Source organism: Peromyscus maniculatus, chromosome 2 (genome assembly GCF_049852395.1).
Source record: "Peromyscus maniculatus bairdii isolate BWxNUB_F1_BW_parent chromosome 2, HU_Pman_BW_mat_3.1, whole genome shotgun sequence".
In the NCBI taxonomy this organism is placed as follows: Eukaryota; Metazoa; Chordata; class Mammalia; order Rodentia; family Cricetidae; genus Peromyscus; species Peromyscus maniculatus.
This window is the reverse complement of record NC_134853.1, coordinates 135182588-135198706: the sequence shown is the minus strand read 5'-3', so window position 1 is coordinate 135198706 and position 16119 is coordinate 135182588. Positions and strand designations below refer to the sequence as shown.

The window sequence follows — 16119 nt, the reverse complement described above, 5'->3', positions numbered from 1 at the left end:
TGGTAAAGACTTCAGGTGAGACTTTCTTGAAGTAGAAGACCAGATTTCTGCTGAAAAAGTATAGAATTCTAATACCAAAATGTTGTGCTGGTGCATATTCTTGTGTGAAAATGGATTCCCTTTTTATCTTTTTAATTATTAAGAATCATTTTGAGGTAGGCAGTGGTGGCACAAACCTTTGCTCCCAGCACTTGGGAGGTAGAGGCAGGTGGATCTCTGCAAGTTTGAGGCCAGCCTGGTCTACAAAGCAAGTTCCAGGACAGCTAGGGTCACACAGAGAAACCCTGTCTCAAAAAAAGATTAATTATAACTTTTTTTTTGATATTTGATATTTGTGCTACATCTGTTGTATACCTAAATGCATGCGTGTATTTAAATTCAATTTTAAAAATATATACTTATTTATTTTTATTCTCTCATACATTATTACATCTGACCACATTTTCTCCTCCCTCCACTCCTCCATTTCCCTTCAAAAAAAAAAAAAAAGAGCAGAATATCAATCAAACATGGCATAACAAGTTACAATGATACTAGGTACAAACCTTTCTATAAAGGCTGGACGAGACAACTCGGGAGGAGGAAAAGGATCCCAAAAGCAGACAGAAGAGTCAAAGACACACCCCCACTCCCACTGTTAGGAGTTCCACAAGAACATGAAGCTACACAACCAACACCGAGGACCTAGCTCAGATCTATACAGGTCCGTGCTCGTTGCTTCGATCGCTGTACCCTCTACGAGTCCTGCGTAGTTGATTCTGTGGGCCTTGTTCTCAACCCCTCTGGCTCCTTTGAGAGTGATCCTAACAAGACTCCCAGAAATGGGGGATATAGAGGCTGAACTGGCCATCTTCTATAACCAGGCAAGGCTTCCAGCAGTGGGACTGGGACACCAACCCAGCCATAGAACCTTTGACCTACAATCTGTCCTGCCTGCAAGATGTGCTGGGGTAATGGTAATGCAGAACTTATGGGAATGGCCAACAATGACTGGCCCAACTTGAAGCCCTGCCATGAGAGAAGCCCATGCCTGACAATGCCTGGATGGCCAGGAACCAGAGGCTAGACAGCCCAGAGACTCTTGACTGTCAAAAAAAAAAAAAAAAAAAACCAGCCAAAAAACAAAAACCCAATGAAATGATTCCTAAGGATGCTCTGCTGTACTCACAGAGCAGTGCCCAGCCCAGTTGTCATCACAGAGGCATCATCCCACAACTGATGGGAGCAGACGCAGAGATCCACAGCCAAACACTAGACAGAGCCAGGGGAACCCCACAGAAGAGGGGAAAAAAGTCTGTAGGAGCCAGAAGGTTGAGGACATTTATTTATATCATGTGTTTGCCTGGTGTCTAGACCTTAATGTCCAGTTTCAACATCTTTTACTTTAGTACTTCCAGATGAATTAACTGTGATGAGCCTAGTGTGTGATAGTAGAATGGAGAAAAAGTTATTAAGACTTTTACAGACTGACTCCATTAAAATGATCAACATTATAGGTATGGTGAAATGGTCAATATGAGGCTTTATAGTTAGTAAATTATGGGATTTTGCTTCCAGGCTAGAGAGCAAAACCAGGAAACTATATATGCTAAATAAGCATTCTATCAATGAGCTATACCCCAAGTACTACCTCTTATTTTATATAATTTGAAAGGAAAAATGCATAAAGCATAAAAATGTAATATTGGACAGTATATAACAAAGGGACAGGGCATGTTGGCACAAACTTTTTAACCCTTGCACTTGAGAGGTAGAGGTACATAGATTTCTGTGAGTTCAAGGCTAGCCTGGTCTACATAGTGAATCCAGTCTATCCAGGGATATATAGTGAGACCCTGACTCAAAAAAAGAAGGGGACAAGCAGGGACAGAGATGCATAATAGTAGTGTTTATGTAATACTATAAAGATTTTTTTAACTATAAATTAACCCAATTATATATATATACTAGGCATCATAAAGAACACTCTACACAGCAAGGGTAGAATATAGATAATTCTTAGGTAAAGATATAATATTCTTCAAAATATATCCAGGCCACAAAACAAGTTTTAATAAATTTTATATTTCTTTTTTTAGATTTATTTATTTAATTTGATGTGTATGAGTGTTTTGCGTGTATGTATGTGTGTGCACCACATTTGTGCCTGATGCCTTCAGGTCAGGGGAAGCCATTGGGTCTGCACTATAGTTACACATGGTTGTGAACCAACATGTGAGTGTTGGGAACCAAAGCCAAATCCTTTGCAAGAATAAGTGCTCTTAAATGCTGAGCCATCTCTCTAGCCCCAAGTTTTAATAAATTTTAAAAGACTCAAATCATGCAGAGGATCTTCTCTGATCCACAGAGAAAAGAAAATAAAAATCAATCACAGGAGGAAAAATTAGAAAGTAACAAATATACAGAAATTAAATAACATGCTGCTAAACAACTGATGGTTCATAAAATAAATGACAAAGGCCAGGTGTAGTGGTGTATCCTTTAATCCCAGAAGGCTTGTGGGGCAGTTGTAGACAGATTTCTGTAAGCTCCGGGCTACCCTCATCTACACAATGTTCCAGGGCTACATAGTGAGGCCTCGCCTCATATAATAACAACAATAATAAATATAAAATAAACAAATGACAGGTGAAATTAGATGAATGAAACCTACGCACTCCATAAGAAAACCTATGAGATATGACAAAAGCAATATTCAGGGAATTTCATAGATGTAAACACCAATGATTTAAAAAAATGCAGAGAGGGGCTGGGGGTGAAAAGGTTCAGCTGGTGTGCTGGTTACTTTTGTAGCTTAACCCAAGGTAGGGTCATCTCAGAAGAGAAAACCTCATTGAGAAAATGTGTACATCATACTGACCTGTAGGAAAAGTGTGTGGGATACTTTCTGGATTAATAATTGATATGAAAGGGCCCAGTCCACTGTGAGTGGTTAACACCCCTGAGCAGGTGTCCTGGGTTGTCAAAGAAAGCAAACTGAGCAAGCCAAGGAAGCAAGCCAGAAAGCAGCACTCCTCCATGGTTTCTGTTCCAGCTCCTGCTCTGACTTCCCTTCAGGATGGACTACAACTGTAAGATGAAACAAACTCTTCCTTCCAAAGTTGCTTCTGGTCATGCTTTTTATCAGAGCAACAGCAAGCAAACTGACAGTGGGTAAAAAGGCCCGGGCCATCAGACCATGCAAGTTCTCAAGGACACCACAAAGTTCTCTCTGACCTGCACAAGTGTGCAGTGACACCAGGATTCTCATACATACTAATAACCGTTAATTTTTTTAAAAAGAGAAGTGTGCTTTCAAATCAATAATCTAATTGGATGACTTAAGGAACCAGGAAAAAAGAAAAAAAAAGCAAACAAAATGCAGAACTAGCAGAAGGAAGGAAACAATGAAGATTAGAGAAAAAAAAAAAAAAAAAACAGCAAAACCAGGAAAGGAGGTTCACCTGTGATACCAGCAGAACCAGGAAAGGGGGTTCACCTGTGATACCAGCAGAACCAGGAAAGGGAACCAGGAAAGGGGGTTCACCTGTGATACCAGCAGAACCAGGAAAGGGGGTTCACCTGTGATACCAGCAGAACCAGGAAAGGGGGTTCACCTGTGATACCAGCAGCACTTGAGGTGAAGGCAGAAGGAACAGGGATTCAGCATCACCTGCAACTACACTGAGCTAAATAAGACAGAGTCTCAAAGAAACAGAAACAAAGAAGGAAAGAAGAGAGAAAGGAAAGAGGGGTGAGAAAAGGGGACAAGAAGGGAGGAGGAAAAAAATCAATAAAATCAACAAACTTTTAGCTTAGAGTATATATAAAAGTTGGGCAGTGGTGGGCATGTCTTTAATCTCAGCACTTGGGAAGCAGAGGCAGGTGGATCTCTGTGAGTTTGAGGCCAGCTTGGTCTACAGAGTGAGTTCTAGGACAGCCAGAGCCACACAGAGAAACCCTGTCTGTGGGGGGATGGGAACACGGACTCAAAGAAGGATCATTACTACCAACTTCATATTCATAAAATAAATAGGAATAAAAACTTTAAAGTACAAAATGTAGGCTAAGTGGTCAAGAGCATTTACTGTTCTTGAAGAAGACTCCACATGATGGCTCACAACCATCCATAACTCCAGTTCTGATGGCCTCTTCTGACCTCCATAGGCATCAGGCATGCACGTAGTACAGACAAACAAGCCAGCAAAACACTCATACACATCTAATAAGTTTGTCTTAAAAAGCATAAAACTAGCTGGGCGAGACAGCACATGCCTTTAATCCCTGAGGCAGGTGGACCTCTGAGTTTGAGACCAGCCTGATTTACAAAGTGAGTTCCAGGCTAGTCTGAGCAACACAGAGAAACCCTGGGGGGGTGGGGGGGAGGGGCGGGTTTCCTCTTTCCTTCCTAGTCTTCCTTTCTTTTACTGGAAATATGGTGGTGATGGCTCCTGTTAAATAAGGAGAGCATAAAACAGAAAAATCCAAGACTCACAACAGCAGAGATGCTGAAACAGCCCTGCACTGCCCAGATGGACAAAAATTAATTTCTATCTCTAGAATTCATCATTGTTTATTTTTATAATTTACAACTATTATTTTATATTACCTAATTTAAAAAAAAAATTTGGAGACAGGTTCCCATGTATCCCATATAAGCTTCCAGCTGGCTACACAGCTGAGAATGATCTTGAATTTCTGATCCTCCTGCTTCCAGCTCCCCAGTGCCAGGGATCAAAGACTTGCACCACCACACCCAGCTTTATGTGATGCAAGGATCAAACCTGATAGGCAAACAAGATGCATTCTGTTTAAGTTAAGTCATATTCCTAACCCCCTGGATAATGCTGATAGAAAATTCTATCTTTAACAACAATAACAAAAAAGGTATGAGTGGGAGTATTTTTGTATCATCAAAGTCCCAAAAGGCAATTAAGAAAGGAAGGCAGCAGACCGTCCAGCCAACTACTCAGAATGTGAGAACAGTAACACTGCACAAAGACCATCCCCAAACAAGAGCTCTCACCTGAGATGTCCTGGTGTACTCTTCATACAGCCTGTCATACTCTTTACTCTTCTCCTGATACTGAGAGTGGAACTCTTGCAGGTTTTTACCTACTGCATCAATGTTATCTTCTTTTACCAACTGGTCCTACACAGGCAAACAAAAATAAAATGAAGGAATGTTATTAATTCTGACATGTTTTTCCAGATCTATTTACATTCAAATTATATTTCAACTTCAGAAATTTTAATACCAAGCACCAAAAACACTTTGTTTGATTTCGTGAGGATTTTGTTCTGTTCTGGTTCTTGAGACAGGGTCTCACTATGCAGACCAGGCTGGCCTGGAACTTATAGCAATCCTCGCCTCTCTAATGCTGGGATTAAAGGAACACACCACCCACCCAGCAAGCAAAACACTTTTTAGTGACACTAAGATCAGATTTTAAGTCAGGTAAAAATATTTTATTTTAAAAATTAAAAATATGGAGCTAGAGAAATGGCTCAGTGCTTAAGAGCACTGGTGCTCTTCCAGAGAACTTGGGTTTCATTCCCAGCACCCACATGGGGGCTCACAACCATCTGCAACTCCAGTTCCAGGAGAATCCAATGCCCTCCTCTGGCCTCAATGGGCACCATGCACATATATAAATGCACAGACATACAAGCAGGCAAAAACATAAAGCAAAATATAACAAAATTAAAAAAAAAAAAAAAAAAAAGACTGGAGGGATTGGAGAGATGGCTCAGTGGGAACACTTGTGCTCTTTCAGAGAACCCAAGTTCATTCCTAGCACCCACCTCCAGCAGTTTACAACTCCCTGTAATTCCAGCTCCAGATGTAATGTCATGTCTTCTGGCCTTTGCAGGCACAGGCACATAGGCACAAGGGCACACAGGCATGCACACGTGCACATGCATGCACACACACATACACAATTTTTAAATTAAAAAAGAAAAGGTCTCACCAAATGAGTAACTTTTTATGTAAGAAAGTGAGACTACAGATGCTGTAGAATATTATTTTAAGATTTGTTACATTTGTTTATGCTGTGGAACATTTATTTAATGATGCAAAGATGTGTTCTTTTATGTTGCATTTGTTTAACTCTGTGAAGCTGTGTTATTTTGCCTGTCTAAAACACCTGATTGGTCTAATAAGGAGCTGAATGGCAAATAGCTAGGCAGGAGAGGGATAGGTGGGGCTGGCATGGAGAGAGGATAAATAGAAGGAGAAAAAGAGAAAAGGAGGAGTGAGAAAAGGAGAAGGAGAGAGGGCATCAGGGGCCAGCCACACAGCCAGCCACAGACTAAGAAGTAAAGAAAGGTATATAGAATAGAGAAAGGTAAAAGCCCAGAGGCAAAAGGTAGACAGGATAATTTAAGAAAAGTTGGCTAGAAATAAGTCAAGCATTCATAAGTAAGAATAAGATTCTGTGTGTGGTTTAAAAAGTAAAAAGAAAAACCCAATTATACTCCTCCCTCCCTCCCTCCCTCCCTCTCTCTCTCTCTCTCTCTCTCTCTCTCTCTTTCACATACACACACACACACACACACACACACACACACACACACACGAGGTATGATAGCAAAAACCTAAAATCCCAAGAACTCAAGAGACTGGGGCAGGAAGATCAGAAACTCAAGGTCACTATCAGCTACATAGTGATTTCAAAGCCAGCCTACCTACATGAAACCCTATTTCAAAAAACAAAATTGAAAAAAACTAAGCTAAAATACCTAAAATGCTACTTAGAAAATGTATCTTTTTCTTTTCTTTTTTTTTTTTTTTGAAGCGGGGGGGATAGGGTTTTACATCGCCCTGGTTGGCCTAAAACTCAGAGATCCACCTGCCTTAAAGGCAAGCACCACCACACTCAAGATTAACTGGGAAAATAAATATAAACTAGATTTCTTTTTAACCAATAAGCCTGAAAAATAGAATAAAATTATATGAAATAATGCTGTGAGAATGTCTATGATCATACCTGTTGGTATCTGGATACCGGGTACATCAGCTTCACATCGAGTTTGGGATTGTACTGAGCAAGAGATTCATGGTGATAGTGGTTAATGAGCTCCACCACAGAATTAAATGTCAGGGGGTCAGAAAAGCCGTATTTACCATCCCGATGATAGATCTTTATTAATTTATTATTGCCTCCCTTCCTGTAAACAACAAAACAATAACTGTAGCATCGTTCCCAGAATTCTCTTAAAACACTAATTTCATATAGAGATATAAAAATTTAATTCACATCAAATAAATGTATTATTATGCTAATACGGTTAGAGGTGATAAAACAGCATATATTAACAGTGTGTTTGCAAGTATATATTCCTTTTTATTGTTGTTGTTTGTTTTTTCAAGACAGGATTTCCCTATGTGGCCCTGGCTGTCCTGGAACTCGCTCTGTAAACCAGGCTGGCCTCAACTCACAGAGATCCGCCTGCCTCTGCCTCCAGAGTGCTGGGATTAAAGGTGTGTACCACCACCATCTGGCATATATTATTTTCTTACCTAATTTCTTTCTTTCTCTCTCTCTTTCTTTCTTTTTCTTTCTTTCTTTCTTTCTTTCTTCCTTCCTTCCTTCCTTCCTTCCTTCCTTCCTTCCTTCCTTCCTTCCCTTCCCTTCCCTTCCCTTCCCTTCTCCTCTTCTTCTTCTCCTCCTCCTCCTCCTTTGTTTTGTTGTGTGTTCTTGAGACAAGGTTTCTCTATAGCCATGGCTGTCTTTGAACTTGCTCTATGGGTCAAACTTGCCTTGAAAAACAGAGATCTGCTTGGCTCTGCTTCCAAGTGCAGGGCCATCACACCTGACCTGTTTCTTTCCTTTGTTTTTTCCTATTTGTTTTGTTCATAAAATACCTTGGTTATTAAAAATCAACACATCTAGGTTGAACGTGGCAGTACACATCTTTAATCTCGGGCCTGTGTACTCCATGCCACCCTGGTCTATACCATGAGTTCCAGGACAGTCAGGACTACATGGAGAGACTCTGTCTCAAAAACAAAACCAAACAAAAAACCAAAATGTATACAACATTCAGTATCAACAAATTTAGCCCAAAATATTACTAAAACATAAGTAAATTATTTCTTTTGGTTTTTTGTGAATTGTTTTTAAATTATGTCACAGAGAACAAAGGCAATCTCATCAGGACAGCTGTGTCTAAGCAGAGGCAGAAGCCAGCTCTATATAAAGGGAATTATAAACGTTTGTCTCAGTATCACCAAAACACTCAAGGTTTTACTACAGATACAATTTGATGCTTAAGTAGTCCAGACCACCTTTATTTACTGAGTCAAACCCTAATAATCCCTTAAAAGATCACTTATAGGCCGGGCAGTGGTGGCGCACGCCTTTAATCCCAGCACTCGAGAGGCAGAGCCAGGCGGATCTCTGTGAGTTCGAGGCCAGCCTGGTCTACAGAGCGAGATCCAGGACAGGCACCAAAACTACACAGAGAAACCCTGTCTCAAAAAAAAAAAAAAAAAAAAAAAAAGCCAAACAAACAAAAAAGATCATTTATAAGACCAAGTGTGGCAGGCAGCATATGCCTGTAATCCTGAAACGTTGAAGGAGAACCGTTAAGTGTGAGGTTGGTATATCTGGGCTACAAGGCAAGACCTTGCCCCAGAAAAGAAAACCAAAGAGAAGAAAATAAAAAAGGGGAAATAAGGAAGAAGAAAAAAATAATTTATAACTAAAATTAAAATTTTAATTAAAATAGCAATGATTTTTTTTTGGTTTTTCGAGACAGGGTTTCTCTGTGTAGCTTTGCGCCTTTCCTGGAACTCACTTGGTAGCCCAGGCTGGCCTCGAACTCACAGAGATCCACCTGGCTCTGCCTCCCGAGTGCTGGGATTAAAGGCGTGCGCCACCACCGCCCTGCGCAATGATTATTATAAGCCCCCGGGGAGCATAATCTAAACCCTCATCAGGCTGATTCACTACATAACAGCAAAATACTGTGCTACTCCCATTCATTTTTCTAACAGCACCGTGAAATGGGGGAGGGATTTTATATTTCTGTATGCTGTGCATTTATTATACATGACAGATGATACACTGGGATTTGTGAAAGACTAAACAAGATAGGCCTGAGTCTATGGACTGGTTAAAATTCAAATTACACAATGGTTAGGTCAGTATTTAGATGGATGATGAACTATCCCTATAAAATGCACATTAGAAGGACCACCTAATCATTTGTGATTACTACAGGTATATACATACACTTATACTGAAAATAAATCCAAGATGTTCTCTCTTAAAATTCATTCAAACTGGCTGGGCAGTGGTGGCGCACACCTTTAATCCCAGCACTTGGGAGGCAGAGCCAGGCGGATCTCTGTGAGTTTGAGGCCAGCCTGGTGTACAGAGCAAGACCCAGGACAGGCACCAAAACTACACAGAGAAATCCTGTCTTGAAACCCCCCCCCCCAAAAAAAAAAAAGAAAGAAAAGAAAAGAAAGAGAAAGGAAGGAAGGAAGGAAGGAAGGAAGGAAGGAAGGAAGGAAGGAAGGAAGGAAGGAAGGAAGGAGAAAGGAAGGAAGAAAGAAAGAAAGAAAAGAAAGAAAAAGAAATTCATTCAAATTAACATGCTGAACCTCTGCAGAGGGCATGGGGTCCCTTTGCTCACTTCTCACAGATATGTACTAGGGAAACCAGGAATATTAAACACACAGGGTTGTCTCCTCCCTCAGAGGGGGAGTTGGGGGGTATGTATAACCTGTTTTCCACTCAGAAGGCTGGGAATGATATTATTGGTGTAGTTAATAACCTGGTGTGGTGGTGTGAATAAGAATGGCCCCCATAGGCTCACAGATTTGAATGCTTGGTCACCTGGGAGTGGCAATATTTGAAAGGATTCAGAGGTATGGCCTAACAAGCTGCCACTGGGGGTGAGCTTTTAGGTTTCAGAAGCCTCTGCAAGCCTAAGGTCTCTCTTTTCCTGCTGCCTGCAGATGCAGATGTAGAACTCTCAATTCCTCCAACACCATCTCTGTGTGCATGCTGCCATCCTCCCCACCATAATAATAGACTAAACCTCTGACACTGTAAACAAGCCTCAATTACATGCTTTTTTTTTAAGAGTTGCTGTGATCGTGGCAACTTCATAGCAATAGAACACTGACTGAGACACTTGGTGATCTTTGCTATCTGTAGGGCCAGTCTTTAAAAAAAAAGATTTATTTATATATATGAGTGCTCTGTCTGAATGTTTGTCTGCACACCAGAACAGGGAATAAGATTCCATTACAGATGGTTGTGAGCCACAGTGTGGTTGCTGGAAATTAAACCCAGGACCCATGGAAGAGCAGCCAGTGTTCTTAACTGCTGAGCCATCTCTCCAGCCCCCTTGTAGAGCCAGTCTTAACCTGAATCCCCCAGACTATTATGTTTGTTTATCCCAGACTCTTCCTCCCTAGAGGAAGCATTGCTTCTCAGTCAATAAAACCCTTCCTAACAGGAGATGGCACCTGTACTTGACAACAGCCTCGGTAACTTCTGTGCTATCTTAGGACCAGGCCACTCCTGACTCCCACAGGCTATTGTGTTTACTTCAGTCATTCTCCCTGGACCCTTATCTTGAGCTTTGTTTCTGAGTCAATGGACCTCATCATTTGGAAGAGGCCATATGGACTTTGTAAAGAGTTTTCATGTCAACATGTCTGTTGTATACACAGAGTTGAGTTAATTATCATCAAGAAACTTTTTTCCAAAATTGTGCTATGCTGTCTAAAATAAACTGCTCAGGGTCAGATTCTAAAGTTTGAACCAACACGGGCTAACTAAGTCATGTTGAACTTAGATTTCCTTTCTGCCTCACTCAAATGGTTACTCTGCCCGCCCCGTTGTTTACAGACCCCACAAACATCTACTCTGTACCAGTTAACTACATGAACTGCTAGGGACACGAGGACAAACATGCCATGTACAGTCCATACTCTCACAGAACTTAAAAGCCCATGTGTGTATTTTACAGGTCTGGGGTTTGAGGAGGAGAGGGTTGCATCTTGACTTTTGGGTTGTGGGGCTTTGCGTTGTTTGGGTTTTGGCTTTTTGAGACAGGGTTTTATACTGTCACCCAGGTTGGCCTGAAATTCGCTGTGTAGATAATGCTGGCCTCAAATTTGTGGCAATCCTCTTCCCTCAGGCTAAAAATAGAAAATTAAAGAAGAGTTACAGAGACAGCTCATCAGGTATGAACCTTGGCATCAATCCTGACAACTTCAGCTCAATCCACAGAACCTACTCAGTAGAAGGAAAAAACCAGCACCCATAAATTGCCCTCTGATCTCCGTTAAGTACACTATGGCACACATGCAGGCAGACAGACAGACAGACAGACACACACACACACACACACACACACACACACACACACACACACAAAGAAATTTTAAAAAGCAAAAATACAAATAAAGTTCCAGGCTTCATAGTGACACCATCTTTAAAAAAAAAAAAAAAAATCAAACAAAAAAACAGCAAGGAGGCCCAAGATTCTGGGGCTGAATGACCAAAAGAGAGGAGAGGAAGCAGTGTAGGAGGAGATATAAGATCATGAAATGGCTTGTGGACTATAGTAAGCCTTTAATTTAAAAAAAAAAAAAAAAAAAAAAAAAAAAAAAAGACTTACTATTTTTAATTATATGTGTGTGGTTCAAACTTGCAGGTGTCTGATGAGGCCAAAGGCTTCAGATCCTCTGGAGCCAGATTTATAGAGGGTTGTGAGCTGCTGGAAAGAGGTGCTGGGGACAAAATTCAGGTCCTCTGCTCCACCTCAAGAAGCCCACAACCACCTGCCACTCCAGTTCCAGATCAGCAGCCTCTTCTGGCTTCCATAGGCCTTATACTCACATGCACTTACCCAAACAAAAACACATAATTAACTCTTGTTTGAAAATAGTATTTCAAAATAAAGTTTTCAAAATAAAATTATCAACAGATCTAATAAGCACTGAGTTTGGCAAAGTAAGACCTTGAATGAAATCTTAAAAGGTTTTAGCTAATGAAAAGTACACAAATCCAACTAGAATGAATCAAAGATAAGGCCAAATTTGATGGCACATACGTTTGATCACAGCAGAGATGAGATCTCTGTGAGTTTAAGGTCAGCCTGGTCTACACAGTTAATTTCAGGTCAGCCAGGCTACACAGTGAGACCCCGTTTTGTTGTTGTTGTTTCCTTTTTTTTTTTTTAAAGGAAGAAGAGGAAAAGGAGGAAAGAAAAAAGACAACAGGATAATTGGGGAAGAGGAGGATGGGGCAATACTAGAGACTGAACCTAGGGCTTCGTTTATGCAAAACAAGTGGTCTACCACTGAGCTGTAGTCCTAAAATTTAGACAGGATAATCCATAGAGTGATGGACATCAGTGGGTTAGAGGGATGGATAAGAGCCATTACACAAATAGAATCATTCTGAAGCAATCATTCACCAGACTTGGAGAAAGGCAAATTGCTCACCCTAGTGAGCAAATACTGATAGCTATGAGAGTAAGAGTATGAGGAAGTTGGGGCTGGAGAGATGGCTCAGCAGTTAAAAGCACTGGCTACTCTTCCAGAGGACCCGGGTTCAACTCCCAGCACCCACATGGCAGCTCACAACTGTCTGTAACTGTTCCAGGGGATGTGATACTTCACACCAATGTAGATAAAATAAAGTTAAATTATTTCTTAAAATCTATTTTAAAAAAAGAGTATGAGGAAGTTCTCTTATGTGTATACATTCCTAGTGAAACAGGAAGAATGTTTCTTAGCTAAAAGGGAGAATTGCAGATCTGAGCTGAAAACAAGGAACATGTAGGTTGTCGAAAGTGAGAGGGTAAAGGAATTATGAAATGCAGAAATGAAGCTAGATGCTAATAAGGTCCATTTAAGATCAGTAGTCAAGAACTCTCTGTGAAATCAATCAGAGAGGTTTTTGGCTTTTTCTCCACATTCAGCTTCTCAAGTGAAGGCAAGTAAGTAAAGAGTTGAATTTAAGAAAAATTGAGGATATTTTTACAGAGGTAATTGTAATAATGGACCATGGACTCTAAGCAGAGCAGTAGAGAAATGAAGACACATCGTTGTGAATTTTTAGTTATGTCTCTCTCCCTTAATCTTCTTAAACAACAACAACAAAAATTCGTGACATTCCTCTTTGTATCCTAGCACCTGGCCAATGCCAGACAGTCAACAGATTCTAAACATTTTTAAGTAAATAGTATTCTTATAGACCATCTGGTTACTAAGTTTATATAGTTGTTTTACGTGTGTTTTGAAAAATATACCAACCACTATTGGGGGAATGGCACATGCCACTAGTCTCTGGAGACTGAACTTAGGTTGTTAGACTGTGCACAGCAAGTGCCTTTAACCACGGAGTCATCCCACCAGCCCCAGTTAAATGCTGGTTAAGGACCCGAGAGCTTCTTCACTGCTATTCTCTACAACCCAATTTTGCTCTCATCTCTCCCATGGAAGGATCACCAGTAACTTTTAACAAATCCAGACTCTGTCTTCTTGTCCCCAGTCCTTCCTTCTCTTCCTGCTCTTTCTTTTTCTATGGTTCTGGGGGTTGTTGTTCTGAGGAGGGTCAGCAAACTGCCAGCAAACTCTACTAGCCAAGGATAGCCTTGAACTCTAGACTATCCTGTTCCCCACTCTAGTTCTGGCTGGGATTACATGGCAGCTGGCTTACATGGTTCTGGAGATGCAATTTAGGGATTCGTGTGTGTAGATAAGCATTCTACCATCTAAGGAGGAACACCGGCGTCTCTCCTCCTTTAAAAAGATGTTCATGTATTACATTGTTTATGAAGGTCATAGGACAACGTTCAAGATTGGTTCTTTCCTTCTACCCTGAGGGTCCCAGGGCTGAACAAATCATTAGACTTAGCAGAAAACCCTTTCACCCAGTAAGCCACATCCCCAGCCACCTGTTGCTTGTTGTTGCTGCTGCTGTTGCTTTTCTTTCTTCAAGACAGCTTCTCACTGTGCAGCCCTAGCTGTCCTGGAACTCACTATGTAGACCAGGCTGGCCTCAAACTCAGAGATCTCCTGCTTCTGCCTCCCAAGTGCTGGGATTACAGGCATGCATCACCACTGCTTCTCACTTCTTAATACATCATTCTCACATGACTCTGACGATGTTACTCTTTGCTTTCACTTTCTCAAACTATTCCTCTTTAGTCTGTTTCGTGACTATGTAATTATTCTTTTTTTAAAAAAAAAAAAAAGTCTTGCTGTTAAAAAAAAAAAAGTCTTGCTGGGCGTTGTCAGTGGCACACACCTTTAATTCCAGCACTTGGGAGGCAGAGGCAGGCAGATCTCTGTGAGTGTGAGGCCAGCCTGGTCTACAGATGGAGATCCAAGAAAGGCACCAAAACTACACAGAGAAACCCTGTCTTGAAAAACCAAGGGGGCAGGAGGAGTCTCTTAACTTTCTCTTCTAATTTCAAATTTCAACTTCATCACTTACTCTGCTTGAAAACAACATAGTCTTTGCATTTGTCAGAGCCATTAAATCGTCCCCCAAATTGTTGGTTTTGTATTTTTTGTTCCCTCCTCTGGGGATACCTAATCCTTCAGGCTGGCGATTTCTAATCCTTCAGCTCTCAGAGGTCATTACCTCAAAAGTCCTCCTTAAACTCCTTCCCCAGCAGGTCATGCTCCCTTGTGCAGTATTTCACAGGCTATGACGTTATTTCATCTCATTTCTTTTCTAATGTGCTTATTTTGTCTTCCTGTGTTCCCTTCCTTTCTCTCACCAAGAATAAAAACACTACGGAGAGGCCATATTATGTTGCCATTTTCTTTGCCTAGAAGAGTACTTGAACACTGTTAGTATTCGATGAATGTTAAATGATTAAGCAATAAATCTTGAATTCAATCACGAATGCTCTTCACTTTGTAAAAGCTTCCTAAGTATGTTTCTTTTATTGTTTTGTTGTTTTAAGACAGGGTCTCATATGGCTCAGACTGGCCTCATACTCCTTATATAGTCAGGTCCGACCTTGAATTTAGGATCCTTATGAGATCCTGCTGAGATTACAGGCATGAATCAGCACACTTGGTTCTAAGAATCAAATTCAGGCAAGGCGGTGGTGGTGCACTTGGGAGGCAGAGGCAGGCAGATCTCTGTGAGTTCGAGGACAGCCTGATCTACAGAGGGAGTTCCAGGACAGCCAACGGTACACAGAGAATCATGTCTTCAAAAACAAAAATACAATTTAAAAAAAAAAAGGGGGGGGGGAAGAATCAAACTCAGGTCTCTTAAATGCCAGAGACAAGCACTCTTCAACTGAGCTGCAACCCCTACCGTGTTTCTTCTTCCTTTTAAAATACAGTCTTATCACAACTTCTCTCTACCCACCTACAATATTAAATATAAACTCCAAATCTTAGATTGCAAGGCTAAGCCCCCAAACCTTCTATCCCATACCACTTCCTGTTAACAAACTTTACATAGCCAGAATCCGAGCCAAATGGAACAGGATCACACAAAAAATGGCCCCAATTTCTCACTTCCATCTTTCCTTGCTCCTAGTGTTATCTACTTTTGCAATTCATATACCTGTTTCTACACATAAAATATCATTTCTTCCATGAAAGTCAGCTTTTGATATGCCCTTAACAGTAAATTGCCTTTCTTTCTTTCAGCCCCCAAAGCATATTTTTTGAAACTTTATTACTTTAACTCCTGTTCAATACAGCTTTCTTACTTCTTTTGCCTTTACCTGCCTAAGTGGTCCTTTAGGCAAAACTTGTTTTGTTATTCGGGCAGCACTGGGGCTGGGACCTAGGGTCCTCATTCATGCTAAGCAAGCACTCCAAGACTGAGCTGTATGCCCATCCTATTTTAATTTTTTTTTTATGTGTATAGGTGTGTGCCTGCATGTATATCTCTGCACCATGTGCTTCCCTGGTGCTCATACAGGCCAGAAGAGGACATCAGATATTCTGGAATGGAGTTACAGATGGTTGTGAGCTGTCATGTGGGTGATAGGAACTGAACTCAGGCCAATGAGTGCTCTTAACTACTGAGCCATCTCTCTAGCCCCTTCACCCTTCACTTCTTATTTTGAGAAAGTCTCAGTAAGTTAACCAGGTAAGGTTAAATGTATAATCCTCCTGCCTATGCC

At 40.9% G+C, this 16119-nt stretch overlaps 1 protein-coding gene across 2 annotated transcripts in view; it reads right to left on the bottom strand.

Annotated features, from left to right (window-relative positions):
• The window catches only part of Pik3r3 (phosphoinositide-3-kinase regulatory subunit 3), a 92310-nt gene that overhangs the window by 21042 nt on the left and 55149 nt on the right, over positions 1 to 16119 (bottom strand). For both annotated transcript variants that reach the window (XM_016005123.3, XM_006986583.4), the window contains exons 5-6: positions 6972 to 7152; positions 5006 to 5131 (exon numbers count right to left, since the gene is read on the bottom strand). In XM_016005123.3, the coding sequence (XP_015860609.1) occupies positions 5006 to 5131; positions 6972 to 7152 (307 nt within the window). The remainder of the gene's footprint in view (positions 1 to 5005; positions 5132 to 6971; positions 7153 to 16119) is intronic.